Raw genomic sequence first — 15,092 nt, forward strand, 5'->3', positions numbered from 1 at the left:
TGGATCAGTTTTGCACTTGTCCCACATGTATATGATTAGCTAAGGCTTCTTCGGAGTCCAGCATGTTCTCACTTCAACTCCAAAGCTGTGTCCCAAATGACTCGGTACACACTACACACTTACACTATGCCCTACTGCCTAGTGTACGAGTTTTTTTCCTTCATCTCAAATGGAACAGCGGGGATGTCGTAGCATAAGGTTAAGGTGTTGGACTGCTGCCCAAAAGCTCATATTTTTGAATCCCATGTTCACCAAGCTGCCTTTTCTGGGCCCCTGAGCAAGGACCTTAACCCTAAATTGCTCAGCTGTTCCAACTGAGATAATGTATAAGTCACTCTGGATAAGGGTAGGAAGAAATAGCCTTTATTTGTCACATATACATTACTGCACAGTGAAATTCTTTCTTCGTATATCCCATCCTTGGAGGTTGGGGTCAGAGCACAGTGTCAGCCATGATACAGTGCCCCTAGAGCAGAGAGGGTTAAGGGCCTTGCTCAAGGGCCCAACAGTGGCAACTTGGCCATACTGGGGCTTGAACCCCTGATCTTCCAATCAACAAGCCAGTGCCTTAACCACTTGAGCCCCCACAAAGTATAAAAAATATTTGATTTTATTTTGTTCAGCACTTTAACAGTGGACATTGTGACAGCAGCTTTACAGAAATATATAAATTTATCTTATCAGGATCAGTGGTGTCTCAGGAGTAGCATGTGTAGCTAAACAGTGAGAGAGAGCTGGAAAGGTTAGCCACGGTTACGTATTAGCTCTACAGCTACGAAGCTAATGAGTACTCTTAAGAGACAAAAAATACAATTTTAAAATAAACAATGAAGTAAAACAGTAGAATCATTTTACACCAAGACAATGTGAGCTAATAATGTCCAGTTTACTGCTACAATTTTTTATCTAAACATCATTTCTAGTTGGTTTCTGCAATCAGCTATTCGGAGAACATTTGTTTGTTTTTATAGATAACAGGAAGTTCTGCTGAGTCCTGAAAACCACTTCAGGAAGTCTGAGGAACTGGATGTGGTTTGAGGTTCATATTTACAGTAATAATTTTTGGGCTACACAGACTTGTTAGCTACATTAGCCATAAAATGTCAGCACACAGACGTGTTAGCTACATTAGCTTCGAAGCACACAGACTTGTTAGCTACATTAGCCTTAAAGCTTCCTCACACAGAGTTATTAGCTACATTAGCCTTGAAGCAAAAGTTTGACACCAAACATGTCTTAGTTGATCAACTACTTTACACAGTTGGTTCTTACATTCCACTGTTTGGAACTTAAAGTCAAAGTTTGCTAACTTGCTAACAAAAAGATCAAATTGCCTAATAATAGCTTGCTGCTATTCTGTGATAATTAATGCTACTAAGCCTAATGTTCACAAACTAGCTACATTTCTTTTCATTCCAGACACTTGTACTGTCAAGTGCTGCTTTGTTCTGGAGCTTGTTGGTGTTTTATACTAATTGTTGACGTTTTCTAGCTATTATGTCAATAAAATAATTTTTAAAAACAATTAGCAACAGCTTCCTCAACATGGTCTATGGAGGAAAATAAAACTATATATATATATATATGTATATATATATATATATATATATATATATATATATATATATATATATATGTATGTATATATATATATATATATATATATATATATATATATATATATATATATATATGTGATGGTCAGGTGTTCAACAAGCACATGTGTGATGGTCAGGTGTTCAACCAGCACATGTGTGATGGTCAGGTGTTCAACAAGTACATGTGTGATGGTCAGGTGTTCAACAAGCATATGTGTGATGGTCAGATGTTCAACAAGCACATGTGTGATGGTCAGGTGTTCAACCAGCACATGTGTGATGGTCAGGTGTTCAACCAGCACATGTGTGATGGTCAGGTGTTCAACCAGCACATGTGTGATGGTCAGGTGTTCAACCAGCACATGTGTGATGGTCAGATGTTCAACAAACACATGTGTGATGGTCAGGTGTTCAACAAGTACATGTGTGATGGTCAGGTGTTCAACAAGTACATGTGTGATGGTCAGGTGTTCAACAAGCACATGTGTGATGGTCAGGTGTTCAACAAGCACATGTGTGATGGTCAGGTGTTCAACCAGCACATGTGTGATGGTCAGGTGTTCAACAAGCACATGTGTGATGGTCAGGTGTTCAACAAGCACATGTGTGATGGTCAGGTGTTCAACAAGCATATGTGTGATGGTCAGATGTTCAAACAGCACATGTGTGATGGTCAGATGTTCAACAAACACATGTGTGATGGTCAGGTGTTCAACAAGCACACGTGTGATGGTCAGATGGTCCACATACCTGTACTTTTAGCCATTTTGTATAACTCAGGTGATGATAAAGTTGTTCTTTTAAAAGCTCTAATTGAGATACTGCCAAAGAGAATCAGTATTTAAGCTCAAGAACTTCATATTGTCAAAATATATATATATATATATATGAAGGGTTTTCCCAGGCCGCCAGATATGTATGATGTTTTTGCGCATGCGCATGTTTCTGAACTCCAAGGAAAGAAAAAAGTTTGACTGGGTTAAATGTGGGCGTGGCGAAGAACAAAAAGTGGGCGGGAATTTTTTTCTTCTGGCATGAAAGAACTCGGGGATCTATTCCCAGTGAGTGAAAAAAGTTCTGAGAGATGGTTGAGGGTGAGAGAGGGGCTTTGTGAAGAAGCAAAGAAAGAAAGAAAAACCGGAGTGACGCGCTGGAATGTTCTATGTTTTGGTTATATGAAGAAAAAAAGCCCAGGCTCAGAGTGACTTTCGGAGCTGTGCGTGTTTAGCGGTGGTTCGGGCGCGACATGGCCGCGCAACGCGTCCCCCTGAGCGGCTGCTCTCAGCACTCGGACCCGGGCTCGAACAGCGAGCGGAGCGCTGATTCCCCTCTGCCCGCCTCGGAGAGCGACTCAAGCGGACACGTATCGCCGCCCAACCCGGACTGGACCGAGGAGAGGTTCCGTGTGGACCGAAAGAGATTAGAAACCCTGTTATTAGGTAGGATTTATTTACTTTTATTTTTTATAAAGTTTTCTGTTTTTATAGTTTCAAGCTGTGACCCCCCCCCCTTTATAAATAAATATAATAAATAATTTTTGTGTTACTTTACTCGCTATACTGTAACATTACGTTTTTTTACTTGTAGAGCTATTTATTTATTTATTTATTTATTTTTACTTTTTCTGCAGTTAAATTTAATGAAATAAATAAATGTATATGCTCGTCTAAAAATATTTTCAGTTTTAAATAATTAAAAAATATTTAATAATTAATATTTCTACCTGTTAGTTGCGCATGAACTCCAACACCCCATCACGTTATTTTCTCCAGTTGTTTTCAATTTATTCTAATAAATATTGCCTTTTTCCTTAAGTCTATCTACCTGTTGTTCAACCCAACACCAGGTCAGTGTTCATTTGCAATTCTGCCAAAACAACAAGTGGATAAAACACCGATTAGGCCAAAGGTATGTTTAACATATCCTGAAGATGACCTTTGTGTTGATCCTTGGCTCCATCTTTAGAAACACCTTGATGCATTGCAAGAATTGAAAATGAGATAAAAGTGTATGAATCGGAAAAGTTTTATTTGTATACCCTTGTACTTTTTATGTAAGTCAAGCTCGTGAGTTAAAATGGACAATTAGTTGTGTTATTGGAGTTTGGCTTGTAAGTGCAGTCCACCTCTTCACCGCTAGGGGCGCTTGAGTTATGATAGTTACTGATGATTGTTTTGATTGTAATTGATGCAAGCTGAAGGTGCAAGCTGAAGGTGATCGATTGCAAGCTGAAGGTGAGATTCGTGTTAACGTAATATCCTGATTTTGTGTAATAACTCGTGCTGTTTTTTAATCCCGATAGTGCTAGAAATGCACAAGAATCTTGACCTTGTATGATCTCTCTCTCTCTCTCTCTCTCTCTCTCTCAAAATAAGTTCTTATTTCCACTGAGTACTGAAGTCAGGGTTAAGCTCTCTTTAATTCAGTATTATTTCTATGGTAACAGCTTTCACAGGGGCGTGTTTAGAGGACCTGCTCCAAAAACTGATTAAAAACATGTAATGGTTGATTATAATGAGATTTTCTCTGAGGAGGTGCTTCTGGACAGTGAGTCAGGGTTCGAGCTGGAACAGTAAATTCTTCCAGACAGAGGAGTTTCTCATTAACGTGCTGTTTTTGAGGTTTAGAGTTTTGTTTTGAGAGCTTTTTCATGATTCTTGCAGCCAAAATGCCATTTTTTTCCCAAAATTTGCCATGCAGCTCTGCTTTTTTTGTGGAAAATTACTTGAATTGGCGAAATCACAAGCACAGGACTCTTCTGTTAATCTCCTAGCAGTGAGAGACGCATGTAATGTCCGAGAGCTGTACTCATGTAACACACACGTGAATGGAGGAGCGCCTCGCCGTGTTGTGACGATGTCGTTTGATGCGTTTCGCCTCAAATCTGTGGAAAATCTACAGTTTTTGAAATATTGCAACTTCAAAAGAGAGAGAGAGAGGGATAGATAGCGTGAACAAGAGAGGGAGATAGATAGAGCGAACAAGAGAGAGAGAGGAATATATGGAGCAAACAAGTGAGAAAGAGAGATAGATGGAGGAAACAAGAAAGAGATATATATATAGATCGAACAAGAGAAAGGGACAGATGGAGCAAAACAAGAGAAAGGGATAGATAGAGCGAACAAGAGAGAGTGAGAGATAAAACGAGAGACAGCAAGAGAGAGATACAGCGATCGAGAGAGAGAGAGAGGGAGAATGAGGGACAGCTAAGGATACAGTGATCAAGAGAGAGAGAGAGAGAGAACGAGAGACAATGAGAGACATCAAAGGATGGAGTGATTGTGAGAGAGTGAGAGAGAGAATGATCGAGAGAGAGAGAGAGAGAGAGAAAGTGGTCAGAAATCGAGTGACACATATATAGGGTGATAGAGAGAGATATATAGAATGAGAGACAGCGAGATAGATAGACAGATAGATAGAAAGAACTTTATTGTCATTGCAAAGTACAGGTACAAAGCCAGAAAATGCCGTTTAGCATCTACCAGAAGTGCAAATAGTAGAAATTATGCAAATGAAGTGCAGATAAATATGTAAATATGTGCATAATAAATAAGGCTATGTTAGAATGTGTATAGAGAAGTATGTGTGAGTTTTATTTACAGCAGATAAAGTGTTGTGTGATTATGCCCTGAGATGGACTTGCCCCCTGTCCAGATTCTCCTCTGTCTTGTTCTCAGAGTCTCCTTTGCTCTGTGTATTTTGACCACAGCAGTAGTGTTATTGTTTTACTCCTGCTTCAATTCTCAAGGGCCCTGCTTCGGTCCTGAGCTCGGGTCTCTGTGTGTTTCCTCTACACTCTCTGCTTCGGTCCTGAGCTCGGGTCTCTGTGGGTTTCCTCTACACTCTCTGCTTCGGTCCTGAGCTCGGGTCTCTGTGGGTTTCCTCTACACTCTCTGCTTCGGTCCTGAGCTCGGGTCTCTGTGGGTTTCCTCTACACTCTCTGCTTCGGTCCTGAGCTCGGGTCTCTGTGGGTTTCCTCTACTCTCTCTGGTTCGGTCCTGAGCTCGGGTCTCTGTGTGTTTCCTCTACACTCTCTGGTTCGGTCCTGAGCTCGGGTCTCTGTGTGTTTCCTCTACACTCTCTGGTTCGGTCCTGAGCTCGGGTCTCTGTGGGTTTCCTCTACACTCTCTGGTTCGGTCCTGAGCTCGGGTCTCTGTGGGTTTCCTCTACACTCTCTGGTTCGGTCCTGAGCTCGGGTCTCTGTGGGTTTCCTCTACACTCTCTGGTTCGGTCCTGAGCTCGGGTCTCTGTGGGTTTCCTCTACACTCTCTGCTTCGGTCCTGAGCTCGGGTCTCTGTGGGTTTCCTCTACACTCTCTGCTTCGGTCCTGAGCTCGGGTCTCTGTGGGTTTCCTCTACACTCTCTGGTTCGGTCCTGAGCTCGGGTCCCTGTGGGTTTCCTCTACTCTCTCTGCTTCGGTCCTGAGCTCGGGTCTCTGTGGGTTTCCTCTACTCTCTCTGGTTCGGTCCTGAGCTCGGGTCTCTGTGGGTTTCCTCTACACTCTCTGGTTCGGTCCTGAGCTCGGGTCTCTGTGGGTTTCCTCTACTCTCTCTGGTTTGGTCCTGAGCTTGGGTCTCTGTGGGTTTCCTCTACACTCTCTGCTTCGGTCCTGAGCTCGGGTCTCTGTGGGTTTCCTCTACACTCTCTGCTTCGGTCCTGAGCTCGGGTCCCTGTGGGTTTCCTCTACTCTCTCTGGTTCGGTCCTGAGCTCGGGTCTCTGTGGGTTTCCTCTACACTCTCTGGTTCGGTCCTGAGCTCGGGTCTCTGTGGGTTTCCTCTACACTCTCTGCTTCGGTCCTGAGCTCGGGTCTCTGTGGGTTTCCTCTACACTCTCTGCTTCGGTCCTGAGCTCGGGTCTCTGTGGGTTTCCTCTGAGCTCTCTGGTTTCCTTCCTGTTTCTGAAATATGCCAGTACGTTGATTGGCTCTATTAATTTGTCCTAAGATGTTGAAGATTGTGCGTTTGTGTGTGTGTGTGTGATTTGTGTGTGTAAGATTGATTGAGTGTGTTTAATTGTGGGTGTGATTGACTGTGGGTGTGTGTGTGCTTGATTGTATGTGCTTGATTGTGTGTGTGATTGTGATATTGTGTGTATGTGTGTGAGATTGTGTGTGTGATGGATTGTGTCAGATTGTGTGATTGTGTGTGATTGACTTTGTGTGCTTTTGTGTGTGTGATAGTGTGTGTGTGTGAGAGAGATTGTGTGTGTTATATTGATTGTGTGTGTGATATTGTGTGTGTGATTGATTTGTGGGTGTGATTGTCTGTGTGTGTGATTGATTTGTGTGTGTGATTGTGTGTGTGAGATTGATTGTGTGTGTAATTGATTTGTGTGTGTGATTGATTTGTATGTGTGTGATTGTGTGTGTGTGTGATTGTGTGTGTGTGTGATTGTGTGTGTGTGTGATTGAATGTGTGTGAGATTGTGTGTGTGATGGATTGTGTCAGATTGTGTGATTGTGTGTGATTGACTTTGTGTGCTTTTGTGTGTGTGATATTGTGTGTGTGTGTGTGAGAGAGAGATTGTGTGTGTTATATTGATTGTGTGTGTGATATTGTGTGTGTGATTGATTTGTGGGTGTGATTGTATGTGTGTGTGATTGATTGTCTGATTGTGTGTGTGATTGATTTGTATGTGTGTGATTGTGTGTGTGTGTGTGATTGTGTGTGTGTGTGATTGAATGTGTGTGTGATTGTGTGTGTGTGATTGATTGAGTGTGTGTGTGATTGAATGTGTGTGTGATTGAATGTGTGTGTGATTGTGTGTGTGATTGATTGTGTGTGTGTGTGTGTGGTGTGTGGTGTCCACTGACATTGACATTAGTTCCAGGACATATTCCCACTTCCTGCCCAGTATTCCCAGGACAGGGATTCCCTGTGGATCCTCTGTGACTCTGATCAGGATTAAAGAGGCTCTACATGAAGCTAGGAGAATTGCAAGGAGAATGATCAGTCCGGACTGGGCGGGGCTTGTGATACAACAAAGAGTGTGATGTAAAGCAGTTCTGTGACTGGACAGGAAGTGGAAGTGAGGGAACGGTCATCAACCAAAAAAACCAGAGTGTGTTTAAGATGATGCAGGAATTTTTGGCTGCGCAGATTTTGTTCCTGCTCACAGTGGCTTATTAACATCTTCCATTTATTAACAGAAGTGTTGTTACATTGTTATAAACACAATCGTTACTGAGATATGACATGCATCAGATTCTTTCTTTCTTTCTTTCTTTCTTTCTTTCTTTCTTTCTTTCTGAGCTCGGGTCTCTGTGTGTTTCCTCTACTCTCTCTGGTTTGGTCCTGAGCTCGGGTCTCTGTGTGTTTCCTCTACACTCTCTGGTTCGGTCCTGAGCTCGGGTCTCTGTGTGTTTCCTCTACACTCTCTGGTTCGGTCCTGAGCTCGGGTCTCTGTGTGTTTCCTCTACACTCTCTGGTTTGGTCCTGAGCTCGGGTCTCTGTGTGTTTCCTCTACTCTCTCTGGTTCGGTCCTGAGCTCGGGTCTCTGTGTGTTTCCTCTACACTCTCTGGTTCGGTCCTGAGCTCGGGTCTCTGTGTGTTTCCTCTACACTCTCTGGTTCGGTCCTGAGCTCGGGTCCCTGTGGGTTTCCTCTACTCTCTCTGGTTCGGTCCTGAGCTCGGGTCTCTGTGGGTTTCCTCTACACTCTCTGGTTCGGTCCTGAGCTCGGGTCTCTGTGTGTTTCCTCTACACTCTCTGGTTCGGTCCTGAGCTCGGGTCCCTGTGGGTTTCCTCTACTCTCTCTGGTTCGGTCCTGAGCTCGGGTCTCTGTGTGTTTCCTCTACACTCTCTGGTTCGGTCCTGAGCTCGGGTCTCTGTGGGTTTCCTCTACACTCTCTGGTTCGGTCCTGAGCTCGGGTCTCTGTGGGTTTCCTCTACTCTCTCTGGTTCGGTCCTGAGCTCGGGTCTTTGTGGGTTTCCTCTACTCTCTCTGCTTCGGTCCTGAGCTCGGGTCTCTCTGGGTTTCCTCTACTCTCTCTGGTTTGGTCCTGAGCTCGGGTCTCTGTGGGTTTCCTCTACTCTCTCTGGTTCGGTCCTGAGCTCGGGTCTCTGTGGGTTTCCTCTACTCTCTCTGGTTCGGTCCTGAGCTCGGGTCTCTGTGGGTTTCCTCTACTCTCTCTGGTTCGGTCCTGAGCTCGGGTCCCTGTGGGTTTCCTCTACACTCTCTGGTTCGGTCCTGAGCTCGGGTCCCTGTGGGTTTCCTCTACACTCTCTGGTTCGGTCCTGAGCTCGGGTCCCTGTGGGTTTCCTCTACACTCTCTGGTTCGGTCCTGAGCTCGGGTCTCTGTGGGTTTCCTCTACTCTCTCTGGTTCGGTCCTGAGCTCGGGTCTTTGTGGGTTTCCTCTACTCTCTCTGCTTCGGTCCTGAGCTCGGGTCTCTCTGGGTTTCCTCTACTCTCTCTGGTTTGGTCCTGAGCTCGGGTCTCTGTGGGTTTCCTCTACTCTCTCTGGTTCGGTCCTGAGCTCGGGTCTCTGTGGGTTTCCTCTACTCTCTCTGGTTCGGTCCTGAGCTCGGGTCTCTGTGGGTTTCCTCTACTCTCTCTGGTTCGGTCCTGAGCTCGGGTCCCTGTGGGTTTCCTCTACACTCTCTGGTTCGGTCCTGAGCTCGGGTCCCTGTGGGTTTCCTCTACACTCTCTGGTTCGGTCCTGAGCTCGGGTCCCTGTGGGTTTCCTCTACACTCTCTGGTTCGGTCCTGAGCTCGGGTCTCTGTGGGTTTCCTCTACTCTCTCTGGTTCGGTCCTGAGCTCGGGTCTCTGTGGGTTTCCTCTACACTCTCTGCTTCGGTCCTGAGCTCGGGTCTCTGTGGGTTTCCTCTACACTCTCTGCTTCGGTCCTGAGCTCGGGTCTCTGTGGGTTTCCTCTACACTCTCTGCTTCGGTCCTGAGCTCGGGTCTCTGTGGGTTTCCTCTACACTCTCTGCTTCGGTCCTGAGCTCGGGTCTCTGTGGGTTTCCTCTACTCTCTCTGCTTCGGTCCTGAGCTCGGGTCTCTGTGGGTTTCCTCTACTCTCTCTGGTTCGGTCCTGAGCTCGGGTCTCTGTGGGTTTCCTCTACTCTCTCTGGTTCGGTCCTGAGCTCGGGTCTCTGTGGGTTTCCTCTACTCTCTCTGGTTCGGTCCTGAGCTCGGGTCCCTGTGGGTTTCCTCTACTCTCTCTGGTTCGGTCCTGAGCTCGGGTCTCTGTGGGTTTCCTCTACACTCTCTGGTTCGGTCCTGAGCTCTGGTCTCTGTGGGTTTCCTCTACACTCTCTGGTTCGGTCCTGAGCTCTGGTCTCTGTGGGTTTCCTCTACTCTCTCTGGTTCGGTCCTGAGCTCGGGTCTCTGTGGGTTTCCTCTACACTCTCTGGTTCGGTCCTGAGCTCGGGTCTCTGTGGGTTTCCTCTACACTCTCTGGTTCGGTCCTGAGCTCGGGTCTCTGTGGGTTTCCTCTACTCTCTCTGGTTCGGTCCTGAGCTCGGGTCCCTGTGGGTTTCCTCTACACTCTCTGGTTCGGTCCTGAGCTCGGGTCTCTGTGGGTTTCCTCTACACTCTCTGGTTCGGTCCTGAGCTCGGGTCCCTGTGGGTTTCCTCTACACTCTCTGGTTCGGTCCTGAGCTCGGGTCCCTGTGGGTTTCCTCTACACTCTCTGGTTCGGTCCTGAGCTCGGGTCCCTGTGGGTTTCCTCTACACTCTCTGGTTCGGTCCTGAGCTCGGGTCTCTGTGGGTTTCCTCTACTCTCTCTGGTTCGGTCCTGAGCTCGGGTCTCTGTGGGTTTCCTCTACACTCTCTGCTTCGGTCCTGAGCTCGGGTCTCTGTGTGTTTCCTCTACACTCTCTGCTTCGGTCCTGAGCTCGGGTCTCTGTGTGTTTCCTCTACACTCTCTGCTTCGGTCCTGAGCTCGGGTCTCTGTGTGTTTCCTCTACACTCTCTGCTTCGGTCCTGAGCTCGGGTCTCTGTGGGTCTCTGTGTGTGTGTGTAAGATTGATTGAGTGTGTTTAATTGTGGGTGTGATTGACTGTGGGTGTATGTGCTTGATTGTGTGTGATATTGTGATTGATTGTGTGTGTGTGTGTGATTGTGTGTGATATTGTGATATTGTGAGTGATTGTGTGTGATATTGTGAGTGATTGTGTGTGATATTGTGAGTGATTGTGTGTGATATTGTGAGTGATTGTGTGTGATATTGTGATATTGTGATATTGTGAGTGATTGTGTGTGATATTGTGATATTGTGTGTGATTGTGAGTGATATTGTGAGTGATTGTGTGTGATATTGTGATATTGTGAGTGATTGTGTGTGATATTGTGATATTGTGAGTGATTGTGTGTGATATTGTGATATTGTGTGTGATTGTGTGTGATATTGTGATATTGTGTGTGATTGTGTGTGATATTGTGATATTGTGAGTGATTGTGTGTGATATTGTGATATTGTGAGTGATTGTGTGTGATATTGTGAGTGATTGTGTGTGATATTGTGATAGTGTGTGATTGTGTGTGATATTGTGATATTGTGAGTGATTGTGTGTGATATTGTGATATTGTGTGTGATTGTGTGTGATATTGTGAGTGATTGTGTGTGATATTGTGAGTGATTGTGTGTGATATTGTGAGTGATTGTGTGTGATATTGTGATATTGTGAGTGATTGTGTGTGATATTGTGATATTGTGAGTGATTGTGTGTGATATTGTGATATTGTGTGTGATTGTGTGTGATATTGTGAGTGATTGTGTGTGATATTGTGAGTGATTGTGTGTGATATTGTGAGTGATTGTGTGTGATATTGTGAGTGATTGTGTGTGATATTGTGATATTGTGAGTGATTGTGTGTGATATTGTGATATTGTGAGTGATTGTGTGTGATATTGTGAGTGATTGTGTGTGATATTGTGATATTGTGAGTGATTGTGTGTGATATTGTGATATTGTGAGTGATTGTGTGTGATATTGTGTGTGATTGTGTGTGATATTGTGATATTGTGAGTGATTGTGTGTGATATTGTGATATTGTGAGTGATTGTGTGTGATATTGTGTGTGTGTGATTGTGTGTGTGATTGTGTGTGAATGTGTGTGATATTGTGATATTGTGAGTGATTGTGTGTGATATTGTGATATTGTGAGTGATTGTGTGTGATATTGTGATATTGTGAGTGATTGTGTGTGATATTGTGATATTGTGTGTGATTGTGTGTGATATTGTGATATTGTGTGTGATTGTGTGTGATATTGTGATATTGTGAGTGATTGTGTGTGATATTGTGATATTGTGAGTGATTGTGTGTGATATTGTGATATTGTGAGTGATTGTGTGTGATATTGTGATAGTGTGTGATTGTGTGTGATATTGTGATATTGTGAGTGATTGTGTGTGATATTGTGATATTGTGTGTGATTGTGTGTGATATTGTGAGTGATTGTGTGTGATATTGTGAGTGATTGTGTGTGATATTGTGATATTGTGAGTGATTGTGTGTGATATTGTGATATTGTGAGTGATTGTGTGTGATATTGTGATATTGTGAGTGATTGTGTGTGATATTGTGATATTGTGTGTGATTGTGTGTGATATTGTGATATTGTGTGTGATTGTGTGTGATATTGTGATATTGTGAGTGATTGTGTGTGATATTGTGATTGATTGTGTGTGTGTGTGTGATTGTGTGTGATATTGTGATATTGTGAGTGATTGTGTGATATTGTGAGTGATTGTGTGTGATATTGTGAGTGATTGTGTGTGATATTGTGATATTGTGTGTGATTGTGAGTGATATTGTGAGTGATTGTGTGTGATATTGTGATATTGTGAGTGATTGTGTGTGATATTGTGATATTGTGAGTGATTGTGTGTGATATTGTGATTGATTGTGTGTGTGTGTGATTGTGTGTGATATTGTGATATTGTGAGTGATTGTGTGTGATATTGTGAGTGATTGTGTGTGATATTGTGAGTGATTGTGTGTGATATTGTGATATTGTGTGTGATTGTGAGTGATATTGTGAGTGATTGTGTGTGATATTGTGATATTGTGTGTGATTGTGAGTGATATTGTGAGTGATTGTGTGTGATATTGTGAGTGATTGTGTGTGATATTGTGAGTGATTGTGTGTGATATTGTGATATTGTGTGTGATTGTGAGTGATATTGTGAGTGATTGTGTGTGATATTGTGATATTGTGAGTGATTGTGTGTGATATTGTGATATTGTGAGTGATTGTGTGTGATATTGTGATTGATTGTGTGTGTGTGTGTGATTGTGTGTGATATTGTGATATTGTGAGTGATTGTGTGTGATATTGTGAGTGATTGTGTGTGATATTGTGATATTGTGTGTGATTGTGAGTGATATTGTGAGTGATTGTGTGTGATATTGTGATATTGTGAGTGATTGTGTGTGATATTGTGATATTGTGAGTGATTGTGTGTGATATTGTGATATTGTGTGTGATTGTGTGTGATATTGTGATATTGTGTGTGATTGTGTGTGATATTGTGAGTGATTGTGTGTGATATTGTGATATTGTGAGTGATTGTGTGTGATATTGTGATATTGTGAGTGATTGTGTGTGATATTGTGATAGTGTGTGATTGTGTGTGATATTGTGATATTGTGAGTGATTGTGTGTGATATTGTGATATTGTGTGTGATTGTGTGTGATATTGTGAGTGATTGTGTGTGATATTGTGAGTGATTGTGTGTGATATTGTGATATTGTGAGTGATTGTGTGTGATATTGTGAGTGATTGTGTGTGATATTGTGAGTGATTGTGTGTGATATTGTGAGTGATTGTGTGTGATATTGTGATATTGTGAGTGATTGTGTGTGATATTGTGATATTGTGAGTGATTGTGTGTGATATTGTGAGTGATTGTGTGTGATATTGTGATATTGTGAGTGATTGTGTGTGATATTGTGATATTGTGTGTGATTGTGAGTGATATTGTGAGTGATTGTGTGTGATATTGTGATATTGTGAGTGATTGTGTGTGATATTGTGATATTGTGAGTGATTGTGTGTGATATTGTGATATTGTGAGTGATTGTGTGTGATATTGTGTGTGATTGTGTGTGATATTGTGATATTGTGAGTGATTGTGTGTGATATTGTGATATTGTGTGTGATTGTGTGTGATATTGTGATATTGTGAGTGATTGTGTGTGATATTGTGATATTGTGAGTGATTGTGTGTGATATTGTGATATTGTGAGTGATTGTGTGTGATATTGTGATATTGTGAGTGATTGTGTGTGATATTGTGTGTGATTGTGTGTGATATTGTGATATTGTGAGTGATTGTGTGTGATATTGTGATATTGTGTGTGATTGTGTGTGATATTGTGATATTGTGAGTGATTGTGTGTGATATTGTGATATTGTGAGTGATTGTGTGTGATATTGTGATATTGTGAGTGATTGTGTGTGATATTGTGATATTGTGAGTGATTGTGTGTGATATTGTGATATTGTGAGTGATTGTGTGTGATATTGTGTGTGATTGTGTGTGATATTGTGATATTGTGAGTGATTGTGTGTGATATTGTGATATTGTGTGTGATTGTGTGTGATATTGTGATATTGTGAGTGATTGTGTGTGATATTGTGATATTGTGAGTGATTGTGTGTGATATTGTGATATTGTGAGTGATTGTGTGTGATATTGTGATATTGTGAGTGATTGTGTGTGATATTGTGTGTGATTGTGTGTGATATTGTGATATTGTGTGTGATTGTGTGTGATATTGTGATATTGTGTGTGATTGTGTGTGATATTGTGATATTGTGAGTGATTGTGTGTGATATTGTGATATTGTGAGTGATTGTGTGTGATATTGTGATATTGTGAGTGATATTGTGATATTGTGTGTGATTGTGTGTGATATTGTGATATTGTGTGTGATTGTGTGTGATATTGTGATATTGTGAGTGATTGTGTGTGATATTGTGATTGATTGTGTGTGTGTGTGTGATTGTGTGTGATATTGTGATATTGTGTGTGATTGTGTGTGATATTGTGAGTGATTGTGTGTGATATTGTGATATTGTGAGTGATTGTGTGTGATATTGTGATATTGTGAGTGATTGTGTGTGATATTGTGAGTGATTGTGTGTGATATTGTGAGTGATTGTGTGTGATATTGTGATATTGTGAGTGATTGTGTGTGATATTGTGAGTGATTGTGTGTGATATTGTGATATTGTGAGTGATTGTGTGTGATATTGTGATATTGTGAGTGATTGTGTGTGATATTGTGATATTGTGAGTGATTGTGTGTGATATTGTGATATTGTGAGTGATTGTGTGTGATATTGTGATGTTGTGAGTGATTGTGTGTGATATTGTGATATTGTGTGTGATTGTGTGTGATATTGTGATATTGTGAGTGATTGTGTGTGATATTGTGATATTGTGTGTGATTGTGTGTGATATTGTGATATTGTGAGTGATTGTGTGTGATATTGTGTGTGATTGTGTGTGATATTGTGATATTGTGAGTGATTGTGT

General features: G+C 42.5%; 1 protein-coding gene across 2 annotated transcripts in view; it reads left to right on the forward strand.

Moving 5' to 3' along the window:
- Nucleotides 1–2,665: 2,665 nt before the first annotated feature.
- Nucleotides 2,666–15,092, forward strand: part of bicc1a (BicC family RNA binding protein 1a) — a 92,846-nt gene continuing 80,419 nt past the window's right edge. For both annotated transcript variants that reach the window (XM_058399568.1, XM_058399569.1), the window contains exon 1: nt 2,666–3,037. In XM_058399568.1, coding sequence (XP_058255551.1) covers nt 2,845–3,037 — 193 coding nt within the window. In that variant the 5' untranslated portion in view covers nt 2,666–2,844. The remainder of the gene's footprint in view (nt 3,038–15,092) is intronic.

This window comes from Hemibagrus wyckioides, linkage group LG09 (genome assembly GCF_019097595.1).
Source record: "Hemibagrus wyckioides isolate EC202008001 linkage group LG09, SWU_Hwy_1.0, whole genome shotgun sequence".
Lineage (NCBI taxonomy): Eukaryota > Metazoa > Chordata > Actinopteri > Siluriformes > Bagridae > Hemibagrus > Hemibagrus wyckioides.